Source organism: Colletotrichum paranaense, assembly GCF_030867605.1.
Source record: "Colletotrichum paranaense strain IMI 384185 chromosome Unknown Scaffold_16.1, whole genome shotgun sequence".
Classification (NCBI taxonomy): domain Eukaryota; kingdom Fungi; phylum Ascomycota; class Sordariomycetes; order Glomerellales; family Glomerellaceae; genus Colletotrichum; species Colletotrichum paranaense.
The window spans coordinates 294410-309074 of record NW_026848974.1 but is presented as its reverse complement, the minus strand read 5'-3'; the positions used below and the strand labels follow the sequence as shown (position 1 = coordinate 309074).

The following is a 14665-nucleotide window of genomic DNA, read 5'->3' as shown; positions in this document are numbered from 1 at the left end:
GCATCTACTCGTGCCAGTCACTACAAGATGCTCCGTCTGTGGCTCTCCCTGTGTTGTTGTTGCGCTCGCGCACATGCTTGTCGAGAGCGCTGTGCTGTGTCATGCACGAAACCACCTTGCCCACCCGCTTACGCCCAATCTGCAAAATGTCCGATCGTTCATCAATCTGCTGTCGTGTCTTTCTAACTTAAACCCCAAAGAAACCGGTTTCAACTTCCAACCCAAGGGATGATCCCCCGTTGGATCAGCGTGCCATCCGCCATCCCCGGCTTGTCTCCTCGTAGGCCCAGAGGCCCTGCGAGTGAAACGTGAACCACAGCGACTAATACTGCCATCATAATGTACGGAAACAGCAAACTCACGTCAACCCAACTCCGCCTGCGAGACGAAGCAGTCTTTCTCTATGGCCGAATATAGATAACTATCACACTCTGAAATCTGGTCCCCCAATCTCTCGGCAGCCCTTCTCGTCCCAACTTCGAAGCCAACCACTGCCACCACACCAACTCGATGCCATCATAGGTAGCTTTCGGGTGGGTGACTCACATCCAGCACAGCCCTGGGGGGGGGGGATCCTCCATGCAGTCGGGTCGAACAGGCGACTCGCATGCGACATGCCCTTGGTCGCCGCCTTATCGCGTGGCACTCTCTGGGCGGGTGCCGTTGGTGGGTGTGGCAGCACTTGCAGGCTGCATCTTAGGTTCTCTCTCGTAGAGAAAATATTCCGCGATCCCCAGTATCCGTACGCGATTTCGACCACGGCCGTGCTTCTTTACCCGTCGGCGTTAAGTTTATGCCACGGCCCCCTTTGCGAGCCATGCTCCCTCCTCGCTGGTGTACGGAGTAGCTGCCTTTCCTTTTACCCCTCATCTCTCGCCCTGGTATCCCTTCCCTTCTCTTTTTGCTCGCTCACCCGCCAAATTCCAAGTGACAATGTCATGAATGCCCGAACCCGGAAGTGCGGACAAAATTCATGCGGAGGGCAAGCCAACCTGGTCATGGAAAACCCGGGAACCCACAACTGTGAGCAACGAACACTGAGCAGTGTGGGAACTGCAGTAGCTGGACTTAAGGGAGAGGAGCCGGTAGCCGTAAGGTTTAATTAAGTAAGCACTCCAAGCCAACAAGGCTCAAGCCAAACCCAAGGACCCAACGAAGCGATCTCTATTACCTACTCGACCGGGGCTGTTCCCGACTTTCGCATAATCTTCAGTCCAACGGTTTATACGTGACCGGCTGTGGCCCTCCCTGAAAGTATTCTATCTAAATATCTGTGTATAATCCACAGAACGGCGAATTTTTAATAACTTTGAAAAGAACAGTCTCTTTTGGACGTGTTAGAGAGATATATAGCAATGGCCCATATAAAATCAAACAATGTCTGTTGTTTCTGCCCCTTGACTCTGATGGCGTGATAAACCACAAACGAACATTATCCACCCAGCGGAACGTAAACCGAGTAATGCCTTTTTTCTCAAGTCATCATGGATGGCTCCGTGGCAGATGCTGATTCGTAAGGTGGATAGATGATGGTGGTCGGCAAACGACTCAGGCTTTACTGGTTTGTCACGACTCAAAACATATCAGTCGAGAATTATTAAACGTAATATTTCATATTCATGATATTTTCGTGTTTACCGTGCCGCTCAATCTGAGTTATGTCCAGGTTACTCAGAAACGAAAGCCAAAGAAAAAAACGCCCGCTAGTTTCCGTACAGGCGCTATACAAGTAACCAACCGCAGCATTTTCAGAAACCCCTTCATCCTAACTAGTACTCGTACCCATACTATCACATTTGAATACACTTGTTATACGACAGCCTGAAGGTTGATCCGGGGCTCACAGCTCTTCTGACAGCGAACTGTCATGGCCACCTCCATATTTGTCTCTCCCCCAATTCGCCGGATCGCCGCCGGGCATACACAGCCCGAGTCTCCAAAAATAGTCCCGGTGCGCAAAGAGCAGCTGCCAAAGCTTCAGTCGAGCAGGGAAGCCCGGTAGCCTCTTGATCCATCTGCTGGTCTCCTCAACGAGTCCCTTTGGCGGTGCCAACGTCGATTTCGCAGCAACTTCGACAAAGTCTTTCAGCCTGGATCCGAAGAAGCTATCGTCCGCCTTCGTGATGCAGCTTCCGTCGCTGTCACCGCGACAGGCCACGACGTCTTCCAGAGACGGAGACAGCTCTGCCTTGGAGATATAGAACTCCCCGGCGTGAGGCTTGTACCCCCACTCTGTAAGTGGGAGCAGCGGCACTGGGTCGTCGGCGTGGGTCACGCGACGGTAGGTCCGCTTCGAGATGTCCTCGTCCTTTTCGCCCTTCAAACCAAAGACCTCGTCGACATAGTCTACAAGACCCTGATTGCCGACCTTGGGCTCACCAAAAGTCGTGACTCTGACGTTGTCCCAGCCAAGGGAGATCTTGAGCTCGAGAGATGCCAGCATGGCAACAGCGCCACCGAGACTGTGACCGACCAGGTGAATGGGATAGTCCGGGTATTGCTCCCTCAGCTTCTTCACCTCTGGAATGACTAGCCTCCGCGCCTGGCGCCACGACGTCAGGAAACCCAAGTGGACGGTGCAGTCTTTGCACTTGCGTTTGGGCTCATTGGGTGCCTCGCCCCCTTCATCGGGAGACGGGTACGGTACATATTCCTGCGGGATGGTGCTTAGGTCGACAATCGTGTTGGAAATACTGTAGGTGCCCCGGAAGGCGATGATGATAGCCTTCTCCCCGACCTTGCCATTAAACCTGTCCTCGTCGCCAGGCCTTCGAACGCCGTGGTCGACGGCAATGTAGCCGCAGCTGTCGCTCAGCAGGACGCCCGTGTTCCAGGTCGAAACGAGCGTGAAGGAGGGAAACTCCTTGCAGCGCGAGACGCACGAGAAGGGCTGCGATATACCCGTGGTGCCGACGCAGTAGGTGATGTCGACTACGCGCGACGTGCGCTCGAGGGATCGGAAGAGCTCGACGGAGATAGGCAACGGGGGTGCAGCATGCTTGGTGTCGTTGCTCGATAGTAATGGTTGCTGCGGCTGCGGCTGCGCGGTGTCAAACGGTGTCGCTGAAGCTAGGCCAACCAGTGGCGCAAGCTGTAAGCAGGAGAGGAGATATCGCACTGGAGGGAGCATTCTGTTCCGTTTGGGTTGGCGATCTTGTCTACGTCCCTTTGAAATTGCAGGCTATGATCGATCGCGCAGGCTGATAGACATTGCACAGAGAAGTGTTTAGTTTGCTCAATGTAAGGTGACCATCCAGGTTGAGCAACGTGGATGGATCCAGCTTGAAGAGAGACAGCGACGTCGGTAGGAATTGGCTGTTGAGGGTTCGATTTATGATCGTGGCGATTTCGACAATGTACCACGTTTAACGGCAGGGAAAGCCTGAAAGCGTGACCCTTCAAAGGCGCATGATGACGATTGCACCCGTGCAGGTTCCTACTAGATTAGGTATTTTGTTGAGACGGATGTGAATGGTGCGTATGTTCAACGATGTACTCGTATTACCTAGGGTACTGAAGGGTGGATGGAGAGAGGAGAGAGTTGGACGGGATACCGACGTCTCAGGGCTGATCTCGTGAGGGTGACCGCGGTGAGGTCATTCCGTCATCCAGAGAGAAACCTGGAGCGAATTGAGGGAAGCGGCAGTGAAGAAGGTGCTAAGCACGGCGTGCCTTCCATGCAAAATGCGGAGAGGCGCGGCCAAGCGACGCTTGCCGACAAACGGTTGGTCCTGGGTGGCCCTCTTCCCCTGTGGCTGCCGGGGAAGGACCTGGGATTGGGCTGTCATCCCCCGCGAAAAGCTGTCAACGGGGCGGGTCTTCTCACCCTCTTGAAGTCCTGCTGACCATTTGGGACCCGAATGTCGAGAACAAGTGTGGATGACTTCAATTTCCATCATCTCATGCGCAATGTGGATAGAAGCCTAGGTCTATTGCTTATTCTATTCGGGAGTTGTCGTGCCTTCATTACGAATAACTTTCATTTTGCTTTTCCTCTCATCAGGAAAGGTTCTGTTTAGGGCCTACCATCTGTAACTGTAACCCAAGAACCTCTCAGCGTGTGCTCACTCATGTATGTTTCATCATCCATGAACACTGTCATGGCGTCTCTTTTTGTTTGCTTTTTTACGTTCATCCCATGATTACTCTCCTCCGCCCTCTCAACCAACCGGCTGGATGCTGAAGAATCTTGATCGGATGTCGTCCGAGTTGGACTTGCATGCAACGGCTGCCCTCCTTGCACGCCTGTGTGACCTGGCGGCATTGCCCGTCCCGTTCGCGGCACCTCCGTCGCACACCAACGGAACCGCGGCCGTCCCGGAAGCCTCGTAGTCGGCGGCACTGAGCGAAACATGTCAGCACGTTGAACATGGGATTTCTTCACAGCTCTGCGTGTGAAAGAAGAACAGTTGACTTACCCGTCGTCACCAGGGCAAACCTTCTCGATGACTGTGATCGTGCCATTCTGCCAGATGAATTGCACACTAGCGTTGTCGCAAGCGTACCTCGGTGTCCGCCCGTCACCGGACACCGGTACCGATGAGGCGTTGAGGTGGCACTGCGTGTTGAGAACGGTGCTGTCGTCGTTGAAGGTAAAGTCGAGCGAGTCCGCCGTCTTGCCATCCGCTGATTCGGCGGTAAAGTTTTGGATCTGGAAGTCATCGGGTAGGTTGCAGTCTTCTGATGCCTCGACCATGGCCATGAGCTTGTCGGGAACGGCTGACATGTATGAGACCGCGGCCTGTGCCGCGGGGACGGCAATGAGGAGGAGTGACAGCTTCATGGCTTGCGTGTGTTTTGGTTTACGAGCGCGGTATGATCAAGGATTGTAGGTATGCTTTTCTAGACAAAGAGTGCCAACGTTAGAGGAAGAGATAAACGTTCCAACAATTGAGGAGGAAACGGAAAGACTGGAAAGATGGGATGATCAGAGGTCAAGGACTATGCTGATCTAGTAGTCTTGCTGACAGCTGCTTCCCAGATGAACCTTTATTAATAAGGCCCGATTTAAGCACAGGATCACAGACCTAGCAGATCTTCTATGCTGTTCCTTGCAGGAAACCGCTATTCAGGGGTGGCTACGATGACATGGCTAAACTCTCATTAAGGGCGAGAGCAATACGCAGATCCTGATGTAATTGTCCGAGCCGCCCGCGTTAACAGGATGGCTGAGGTGCAGGCGGTTGGCCTCTTAGCTCCATAGTAGGGGAGAAGGGCATTCCCAGCCCGCCATTAAAGATGGACTCCAAGGATACTTTAGTAAAGAACTTACGAGTGGCCTTAATGCAGCATATACGAATGGTAGCAGTAGTAGCGGTGATGCGTGGGAGGTTGATGCTCGTCGGTTGGCATTTTTGGTCCTTATTCAGGGGAAGTATTGGACCTGATTGGCTCCTGCGTGTTTCATGTTTCCCAGCATGGCACCCTGCGCTGGTCCACGCCTGGGCTGTTGATCACATCTGAGATCCCCCTTTCTTGGAAGCGGACGCCAACAGCCAACCGACGGCTAAGTTGGGTAAACGTAGATCTGCCCCACTGCCCTTATTGCCTTGCTTCTCCAAATGCTGTTCAGCCTGACATAGGTGGACGGCACTATTCTGTCAAGGGACGTACGAGAGGCTGTGCTCAGGGGGCTGGGGCTCCATAGTCTTGAGTAAGGTACGACTGTGGCTTCAGTGCATGAGGGGTCTGAAATTCGAGGGACTTGGACAATGGCCCCATACTGTAAGGGGGAAACAAGTGATGGAGTGAACAGGAAAGCTTGGACGGACGATCCCGATGCGCGGCTCTGCTGCCAGAGTGAGCACTTTGGCTGGCTGGCTTAGCCAGGCCGTTGAAAGAAGATACAAATGTATCAGGCCCAGCGTGCATCCTCTCTGGCTCGTGTTGGCTGAGCTCAGGTACAGATACGAGATGCATGCAATGGGTGAGTCAAGTTACCTAGACATAGCTTGGACGCAGCCTTCGGTTCCAGAACCGTACCTTCGTAACTTACGGATACACGGCGAGCTGGTTGTATGGGAAAGTCGGTGAAGTGGAAGTGAAGCGTAGAGAATCAGCCGTCAAACCAGTGCTGAGGCTTGCGTCCCCATGATGGGCACCACCACCGGCCGTATCTTTGTAAGACGTTGTCTTGACCAACTCACAATTGCTATTTCCCCTCAATGCTGCCTACCTTGACAAACATTCACGTAAGGGAACCATCCTGTTCTGTACCGATAGACGTGTGCCTCATCGAGGCGTTGCAATGGGAAGAGATTAATCCGTAGAATAGAGAACATCTCGGGGTATTTCGTCTTCTAGAGATGGAAGCCAATCAGAGCCTATCGGGGATAATCCAGCCAACCTCTCTCAAGGACTCCACCACCTTACCCAGCCCGGCCCGCAGAAGCCCCCATAAAATCCAACGACCTGCAGCCTTTGACAAACCCCAAGCCACGTGACCGCACAAACCCACCCGCCGAAAATTCCCAATCCGCCATTGCAACTTTTTTTTCGTAGTCGACTGGTTTTTTTGGCTTTTCCCCCTCCGACCATCACGACAATACTAACCCGACAACCCACCCGTCATCCAGCATTCAAGATGGCCAAGGAAGCGCCCGTCAAGACCGGTCTCATCACCGGTCTCAACCATGGACACGTATGTCGAACCATTACTACCACCGCAACCATCACCGCCGCCGTCCCGACCTGAGAGAAAAGCCCCTCCGAAATTCTGCGAAACGAAATCTTCGAACTTCCGATTATGGAAATACGATTCGATGATGGATACACACATTGAAGAATGAACACACAGAAGGATGGGCTTTTCTGTCAAGAAGGGAAATCGGCGGCACTGTCCCCTCTCCCCCACACCCGCTTCGTCTCACCTCGTGGAGGATCTCTGCACAACACCTCTCTTCCCACGAGGGGACCTTATTTGCAGAAGATGGACGCTGACCGGTCGTGATTGTTTCGGAAATATAGAAGACCACCGCTCGTGTCGTCAAGCCCCGTGTCTCCCGCACCAAGGGCCACCTGAGCAAGCGCACCGCTTTCGTCCGTGACGTCGTCAAGGAAGTCTCCGGGTAAGTTTCCACCCACATACCATCTCCATGTGTCCACATTATATAACCCTGGACGCACTTCACATCCACATCCAAACCGGACAACAAGTTGCTAACCACATCCCTCCTCCACAGCCTTGCCCCCTACGAGCGCCGCGTTATCGAGTTGCTCCGCAACTCCAAGGACAAGCGCGCCCGTAAGCTCGCCAAGAAGAGGCTCGGCACCTTCGGCCGTGCCAAGAGAAAGGTCGAGGAGATGACCCGCGTCATCGCCGAGTCCCGCCGTGTCGGTCACTAAACGATTTTCTTCTTCGAAAGGAATTCGTCAAAACCAAAATGGGGCGCAACGGGGTTGTTGTGTTGGACTGGCAAACTACTGGGTTTATATGGGTCAAGGGCGTGGTCACAGCATAAAAGTTTGTGGTCTATTTCTAAAAACAAATCAACGGAAGACTCCCCCGTATCATCATGGAATGATGATGCCTTTACGACAAATACCAAAATTTCAAGCACAACACATTGCTTCCTCAGACTCTTTTCTTTGACACTGTTCATATTCCGTTCGCTCTGAAGTGATCATATACTCTCGTGAAGGCTCTGATTGACGACTTGACCATAGTCTATCTGGTTTACCCTATGCCCCATGAAACTCCAAATCCATGAATACGCTCGCCATGCGAAGATGGCCGAGTAATGCTGCAACATTGTACAAAAGATGATCCGTCTATTTCTTTCCAGGCAGCTTGAGCCACTTGGGAAGTTTCTTCGCAACGCTGCCATCCCCACTTCCCTCCCTCTTCTCAGGTTTCGACGACGAAGCAACAGTTTGCTCCTCATTCGTGTCGTCGCCTTTGGGAATGTCCGGTACTGTGACATCCTGAGCCTTTTGAGCGACGCTACCCTTGAGGAAGGGCTTCTTGCGGATATCTACTGGCACGCTGTCATCCCAGACCAGACTCAGTAACACACTACGCGTGAGCTTGTAGTCGTGTATCAAGCGGTTCTTTGCGCTCTCATCATCCTTAATTATGACCTTGCTGCCGGGTATGACCAGCTTGAAGGGTTGAGTATTGTGTGCCATGACAGATCTCACGCCCTGGTGGAGGGTCGCCCCTGTAGCTTCATGGCCAAACGTCCATTGTGCTGAAGTGTTGTCGGGAAACCGCACCTTCATTGGAACTGTGGTGACAGCCGCTAGACGGGCTTCCTCGGCCTGTCTTTGCGCCTCTAACTCTTTGTCGGAAGGAAGTCTCTTGTTGAGCGCGCTCTGCTGGAGTCGAGCCTGATGAAGCTGGGCGTGGGCAATCGTCGGGGCGTAGTCGTCCTCTGGCACGTCTGCAAGGGCTGCCGCGGGAGTGGTTCCGCTTGGTGCCCGGAAGACGCTGACAGGCTGCAGAGGGTCTGTCGGCTCTGCTTCATCAACCTCCATGGCATCTGCTGCCGGCGCCTCCTGATCTGCTTGTTCTTGCGTTGGAGTGCCGCCTGTCTGTCCAGCCGTTGTGCCCTTTGGCGTCTCGATGGCAGTTTCAGCTGCTGTAGACTCTGTTCCCTCCGTGGCGGGCGCCGGAGCTGGAGCCGTGGCCGCCTTCTTCTCCTCTGCCTCAACTTCAGAAAAGAATTGGCTGATTTCCTCCATAGCCTGGAACAGCGTGCGGTCCGTCTTTTTGAACGACAAGCGGATCAGCACGCTGCCCGAATTGTATCCAAGTTGCGACAGTGTCTTCTGAAAGTCCTCAAACGTGGAAAGCTCCCGACCCATGATGTTTAGGACTGGTGTCTCGTAGTACATCTGACCGCTTCCACTCGCGCCTCCGCTTGTTGTTTGCGCAACGCCCCGTGCTGTGATGTTGAAGTTCTTCCCATTCCCAGCGACGCCGCTCTCAAACTGGCGCAGTACCTTCCATATCGTAAAGTCGCTAGGTAGTTTCTCGATTAAACGACCGTTGGGCGCCGAGTTGGCTTCGGGCATCGGCAACTGGAGTGCGACGGAAACGGCTGATGGTGTCTTGGACTTCTGGACGAGCTCGAGTTTGGCGCCGGGGGTGAGACCGCTCACTCGCCAGACTACTGAGAGGTCGACTGTCTTCTGCTTGTGCCTAGCAGATGGTTAGCTTACTGCGAGGAAGGGTGGTCTTCAGGGATGAGTAAGGTACTTCAAGAGGTATTTGTCGCTCGAGACGTTGAGCTTCTTGCATGCCTCTTGGAGAACATCTGTCATGTAGGTGCCTGGGCTGACCTTGACAGTAGCTCTCCGCAAATCCGTGCCGATGACCACCACGTGCGACATCGTAGCAACCGAGAGAAGCCGTGGGCGAAAACGCAGTGTCTTATTCTTTTCAACAAACAAACGTATTCAGTCGTAGTGAAGTTGCTGTTCGGTAGAGATTGAAATCCGATCCGGGGTATCGTGTTCAGTATGTTGTTGGCGGGGTTCAAGTCTCGGGGGGGGGCGGGCGTTGCGTCAAGCTCAGGTGGTGGTGTATTAGTTACGTAGAAGTTGGCGGAAGGACGACGAAACACAATGTCAGGAAGTCCAGTTCGGCCTGATGTCCGGGACAAGTGTATACTGGACGTTTTCAGCCGGCCTCAAGTAAAACCTTGTGTATAGGTAATAATAGAAATAAGAAGCTACGGACAGTAAACAATCGTTTCTTAGTTGAATCGTCAAGGTGAATGAGTCTTACTCAGGTACAGGTAATTCAGGGAGGTACGTAAGGCTGGGAAGCAGGCAGTAAGGGTGCTCCGTCAGCAGAGGCGACGGGAGCCGGGCCCTGGCCGGGGAGGGGAGGTGGGACGTGCATCATCGAGCACCACCACGCTGAAAGCTGCTGAAGCCAAGCTCAGGCCAATCAGCGAGCTCCAGCTTGCTGTACGTGGATTTTCCGAGCGCTTCGGCCGCGCCATGCGTGTTTGCCTTGCCCTGCAGTAGCACCCAGCACCCAGCAAGAGCAGGCAGGTAGCGCTACACCTCAGCATTCCGCATCGGTTCAACGTCAATCGCAGCTGCAACCACCACCATCACCACCAAACGAACTCCCCATCTACGACGACGACGCCCCCCACGGCCGACCCTACGATCCATCACGAAATAATCACGGTCAGAACCACAACCTTGAGAATCTCTCAAACCATACCAGAACCCAGCGGTCACTCGCTTTAAGAGCCCGAAATGGTGCGCTTCCGTCATTCCCCCTCCCCTCCTCAGCCTCGAGATGCAAAAGGAAACCCCCTCCAGCTAACCAAAGTCCCAGAGCTCTCCCTTCTCCATCAGTTTGTCTTCCTCTTAACCCCCATATAGGCCCTATCTTCTCTCTATCGAATCACCAATTCCTAACCTCCTCTCCCTCTCAGATGGCGGTGCTTGCGTCGCAATGGTCGGCAAGGACTGTGTCGCAATAGCCTGCGATCTCCGTCTCGGCCTCCAAGCCCTCACCGTCTCCAACAACTTCCCCAAAATCTTCCAGTACGGCGACGTCTTCCTCGGTCTCACCGGCCTCGCCACCGACGTCACGACCGTCGGCGACCTCTTCCGCTACAAGGTCAACATGTACCGCCTCCGCGAGGAGCGCAACATCGCCCCGACCACCTTCGCCAACCTCGTCAGCTCCTCCCTCTACGAGCGCCGCTTCGGCCCGTACTTCGTCTCCCCCGTCGTCGCCGGCCTTGACCCCAAGACGGGCAAGCCCTTCATCTGCGGTTTCGACAGCATCGGCTGCATCGACTTCGCCAAGGACTTCATCGTCTCTGGTACGGCGTCTGAACAGCTGTTCGGCATGTGCGAGAGCTTATGGGAGCCGGATCTGGTACGTGGCATATGGCGAATCAACGATCCAGGAATTCTAGCAGAAACTAACGTGGACGTCACACAGGGCCCTGATGAGCTCTTCGAAACCATCTCCCAGTCGCTTCTGAACGCCGTTGACCGAGATGCACTATCCGGATGGGGAGCGCACGTGTACATTATTGAGAAGGACAAGGTCACCAAGAGACTGCTCAAGGGCAGACAAGACTAATTCTTGCGGAGGAACTCGGTGTTGAGGAAGAGAAAACTTGATAGAACCGCTACAAGTGGACGGGTTCTACCTAGCTTGTACCAATAGATGGACGTGATCCACTATGAGATGGCTGCCGAAGCCTGCATGAACTAGACAAATGACCTTGATTTACATCCTTATTTGTGACTTTAATGCCTGGACGTTGGCTGCTGTGGTCTATGTACAGCTCTGTGCAATGTTGCCAGGGCTACTACTATGGTACAAGTGATCTATGGTCTAGCTTTGGGCTGGCCTCTAACCATCTAATTCTCCTTCTTTGCCTTGGTAGACTTGATCGCCTTCTTCTGACTGAAGTACGATCTCTCAATAGCCTTGAGGACCTCATCAATGAGACTAGAAAGAACAGAGTCAGCAACAGTAGATGAGCGAGCGAGAACGATGGTCGACTTACATAACAGGGGCGCTGATGTACAAGACCGCCTTCCACTCCAACCAGTTCAAGGGAAGGATGGAGAACAGGTTCTGGAGGAAAGGAGTGTAGAGCAGGGCGAAGTGGAGAGCCATTGAAAGAGTAATGGCATAGACAAGCTTCATGTTAGCCCAAAGAGGCAGGGACAGCAGAGACTCGCTCGAGGACAGCGCGTTCATGGCGTTGAACATCTCGATGACGACCAGAATGGAGAGCGAGACGGTCGAGGCGGACTTGGCGGAGCTGTTGGAGAACATCTGGCAGCCAATCTCAGGGAAGTCTGCAGAGCAGCGGTGGAAACGGGAGAGGTGGTAGAAGCTGATCTGAGGACCCTCGGGGTTGTACATGAACCACCAAGCATAGCCAGCGACAGTCGCAACACCAACGTAAGTACCAATAACCAGGTAGCGGAAGAACAACCAACCGCCGATGAGAGGCTCGTCGCGCTTTCTGGGCTGGCGCTTCATAATGTCGTGGTCAGGAGGGTTGAACGAAAGAGCGGTGGCGGGAAGACCGTCGGTGACCAAGTTGACCCAGAGGAGCTGGACGGGGATCAAAGCCTCCGGCATACCGAGAGCGGCAGTGAGGAAGATGGAGACAACCTCACCGATGTTGGAGGAGATCAGGTAGCGGATGAACTGCTGGGTGTTGTTGTAAATGGAACGACCCTCCTCAATAGCAACCTCAATGGTAGCAAAGTTGTCATCGGCGAGAACCATGTCGGCGGCGAGCTTGGAGACATCGGTGCCAGAGCCCATGGCGACACCGATATCAGCCTTCTTGAGAGCGGGAGCGTCGTTGACACCATCACCAGTCATGGCGACGACCTCTCCCTGTTGCTGGAGAAGGTCGACAAGCTTGGACTTATGGCTGGGCTCGACACGGGAGAAGAGGGATGCGTTTCGGGCAGCTTCGTTTGCCTCGCTGTCGCTCAGGTTCTCAAACTCTCTGCCAGTGAAACTCTTGCCCTTGAGGTCTTCATATTCGTCAAAGACACCAATCTGTCGGCAAATGCTCTCAGCGGTGTTGCGGTTGTCTCCAGTGATGACAATGACACGAATTCCGGCGTTCTTGCAGTGGCGGATGGAAGCGGCAACTTCCGGACGAGGAGGATCAAGCATACCAACCAATCCGAGGAAGGTCATGTTCTGCTCAATCTGGGCGTACTGTGCGGTAGACTTGGCTGACTTCAAGGCGGGGTTCTCACCAATGTTGTCGACGCTGGCGAGGGCGATGACACGGAGACCACGGTTACCGTAGTCAACAACTTCCTTGGCGATCAAATCGGCGAGCTTGCTGTTCAGGGGCTGGCGCTTTCCGTTGGCTCCAACAAGAGTGTGGGTGCAGCGTTCGAGGACAGACTCAGGAGCACCCTTCACCAGGAGCTTCTTCTCTCGGCCGTTCTGAACCAGGACGGACATGCTCTTGCGATCTCTGGAGAATTCATAGGTAGACAGACGGGGGAGCTGGCTCTCATACTGAGAGCTAGCGTAGTGAAGACAATCCTCGGGGTTGCTGTTGGAAGGCGCACACGGTCCAAGCTTCTCAACAAGAACTCTCAGAGCGCCCTCAGTGGGCTCACCGACGTTGGAGAAGGTACCCTTGGCCGCATCGTAGGCGAGCTTGGAATCGTTGCACACGGCGGCAACCTCAGTCATCTGGCGGACAGTAGCAGAAGAACGTGTAAGATCGGTGACCGTCTGGCCTCTGAGAGAGATAGAACCCTTGGGGGCAAATGTGGTGCCTTCGACATCGTGCTCAACGAGGTCTGATCCGTTCTCGCTGATGTAGACAAGCTTGCTGACACTCATCTGGTTGGTGGTGAGGGTACCGGTCTTGTCGGAGCAAATGACGCTGCAGCTTCCAAGGGTCTCCACAGACGGCAAGCTTCTGACGACGGCATTCTTTGCAGCCATCTTGCGAGTTCCAAGAGCCAAGCAGGTAGTAATGACAACGGCGAGACCTTCGGGAATAGCAGCAACACCGAGAGACACGGCGATCTTCAAGTAGTAGATGGCACCCTTGGTGAAGGATCCGTGGCTGGGGTCGCTGAAGTGAGGGATGTTGATGAGCCAGACGAGGATGCAAATGACCGTGATAACCTTTGCAAGACTGTCGCCGAAGTCATTGAGCTTCTGCTTAAGAGGAGTGGGCTCGGAGATCTGGGCGGTGATACTCTCATGGATGTCGCCAATAGCGGTTTGGGAACCAGTCAAGACAACGACAGCCTTTGCGCGACCAGTAACAACAGTGGTTCCAGAGAACAACATGTTGGTCTGGTCTTGCAACACAGCCTTCTCATCCTTGACAACATGATCGCAGTCCTTGCCAACACTCTCGCTCTCTCCAGTCAAGATAGCCTGGTCGACGTTGAAGCTGTTGCTCTCGATGGCAATGATACGGCAGTCGGCAGGAATGCGATCACCAATGTGGACGGAGACGACATCACCGGGGACGAGCTCCTCAGCCTTGACACGGGAGACTTGGCCGTTACGGATGACGTTGGCAGAGTTGGCAGAGTACTCCTGCAGGGCGGCGATGGCTTTCTCGGCGCTGCTCTCTTGTGAGACACCGACGACGGCGTTGAGGATGAGGATGGTCAGAATCTGGAAATCGGCATTGTTAGCCGGGCAAAGTCTGGGCATTGTGGGTATTCGCATCCAAGATTACGTACCACAGCTGGGTCGACGAAGGCGCTCCAGCCTTCCTCGTTGTCGAAGAGCGCCAGAACGAAAGAAACAGCGGCAGAGCCGAGGAGGATTATGACGAGTTGGTCCTTGAATTGCTCGAGAATGAGCTCCCAGATGGGCGTCGGAGGTTCTTCGGGGATGACTGTGGACGGACTGTTAGCACGAAACTATCGTGGGTTTCGGGTCGAGTCGCAAAGCTACTTACCATTCTTGCCATGCTTGGTACGCGAGGCAATGACTTGATCATCAGTAAGGCCGGTCTTGGGGTTCACTCCCAGGGTTGAGAGGACCTTTTCGGTGGGTGAAGCGAATGCGCTCTCCATCGCGAAAGCTGCGCTGCGCGCGGGACTTGTCTTGTCGAGGAACCGTCACTATCTAGCCGAGTTGCAGCGGCCGTCGGAGTCTGTTGTCGAATGGGGAAACGGTGGACACGAAGGAACTCTTCAAGTGGTGTTGAAGAGAGAA

At 54.0% G+C, this 14665-nt stretch overlaps 7 protein-coding genes across 7 annotated transcripts; 3 read left to right on the top strand and 4 right to left on the bottom strand.

The window, feature by feature from the left end:
* Positions 1 to 228: 228 nt before the first annotated feature.
* CPAR01_14616 (uncharacterized protein) lies at positions 229 to 1106 on the top strand (the record flags this gene model as incomplete). The annotated part of the gene is made up of 2 exons (XM_060498866.1): positions 229 to 308; positions 452 to 1106. The coding sequence occupies 2 exons, from the start codon at positions 229 to 231 to the stop codon at positions 1104 to 1106; spliced, it is 735 nt and encodes a 244-aa protein (XP_060342329.1).
* Positions 1107 to 1840: 734 nt separating this feature from the next.
* Positions 1841 to 3130, bottom strand: CPAR01_14615 (lipase; the record flags this gene model as incomplete). Its single annotated transcript, XM_060498865.1, has 1 exon — positions 1841 to 3130. The coding sequence occupies one exon, from the start codon at positions 3128 to 3130 to the stop codon at positions 1841 to 1843; it is 1290 nt and encodes a 429-aa protein (XP_060342328.1).
* A 466-nt stretch (positions 3131 to 3596) lies between these two features.
* On the bottom strand, positions 3597 to 4783 carry CPAR01_14614 (uncharacterized protein; the record flags this gene model as incomplete). The annotated part of the gene is made up of 3 exons (XM_060498864.1): positions 3597 to 3923; positions 4170 to 4341; positions 4419 to 4783. 3 exons carry the CDS (start codon positions 4781 to 4783, stop codon positions 3597 to 3599), a joined length of 864 nt encoding a protein of 287 aa, XP_060342327.1.
* A 1800-nt stretch (positions 4784 to 6583) lies between these two features.
* Positions 6584 to 7344, top strand: CPAR01_14613 (ribosomal protein L36e; the record flags this gene model as incomplete). Its single annotated transcript, XM_060498863.1, has 3 exons — positions 6584 to 6640; positions 6967 to 7067; positions 7182 to 7344. The coding sequence occupies 3 exons, from the start codon at positions 6584 to 6586 to the stop codon at positions 7342 to 7344; spliced, it is 321 nt and encodes a 106-aa protein (XP_060342326.1).
* A 426-nt stretch (positions 7345 to 7770) lies between these two features.
* CPAR01_14612 (UBX domain-containing protein) lies at positions 7771 to 9333 on the bottom strand (the record flags this gene model as incomplete). Its single annotated transcript, XM_060498862.1, has 2 exons — positions 7771 to 9142; positions 9200 to 9333. 2 exons carry the CDS (start codon positions 9331 to 9333, stop codon positions 7771 to 7773), a joined length of 1506 nt encoding a protein of 501 aa, XP_060342325.1.
* Positions 9334 to 10417: 1084 nt separating this feature from the next.
* On the top strand, positions 10418 to 11059 carry CPAR01_14611 (proteasome component PUP3; the record flags this gene model as incomplete). The annotated part of the gene is made up of 1 exon (XM_060498861.1): positions 10418 to 11059. The coding sequence occupies one exon, from the start codon at positions 10418 to 10420 to the stop codon at positions 11057 to 11059; it is 642 nt and encodes a 213-aa protein (XP_060342324.1).
* Positions 11060 to 11343: 284 nt separating this feature from the next.
* Positions 11344 to 14523, bottom strand: CPAR01_14610 (calcium-translocating P-type ATPase; the record flags this gene model as incomplete). Its single annotated transcript, XM_060498860.1, has 4 exons — positions 11344 to 11434; positions 11493 to 14116; positions 14185 to 14342; positions 14406 to 14523. 4 exons carry the CDS (start codon positions 14521 to 14523, stop codon positions 11344 to 11346), a joined length of 2991 nt encoding a protein of 996 aa, XP_060342323.1.
* Between the last annotated feature and the right edge of the window lie 142 nt (positions 14524 to 14665).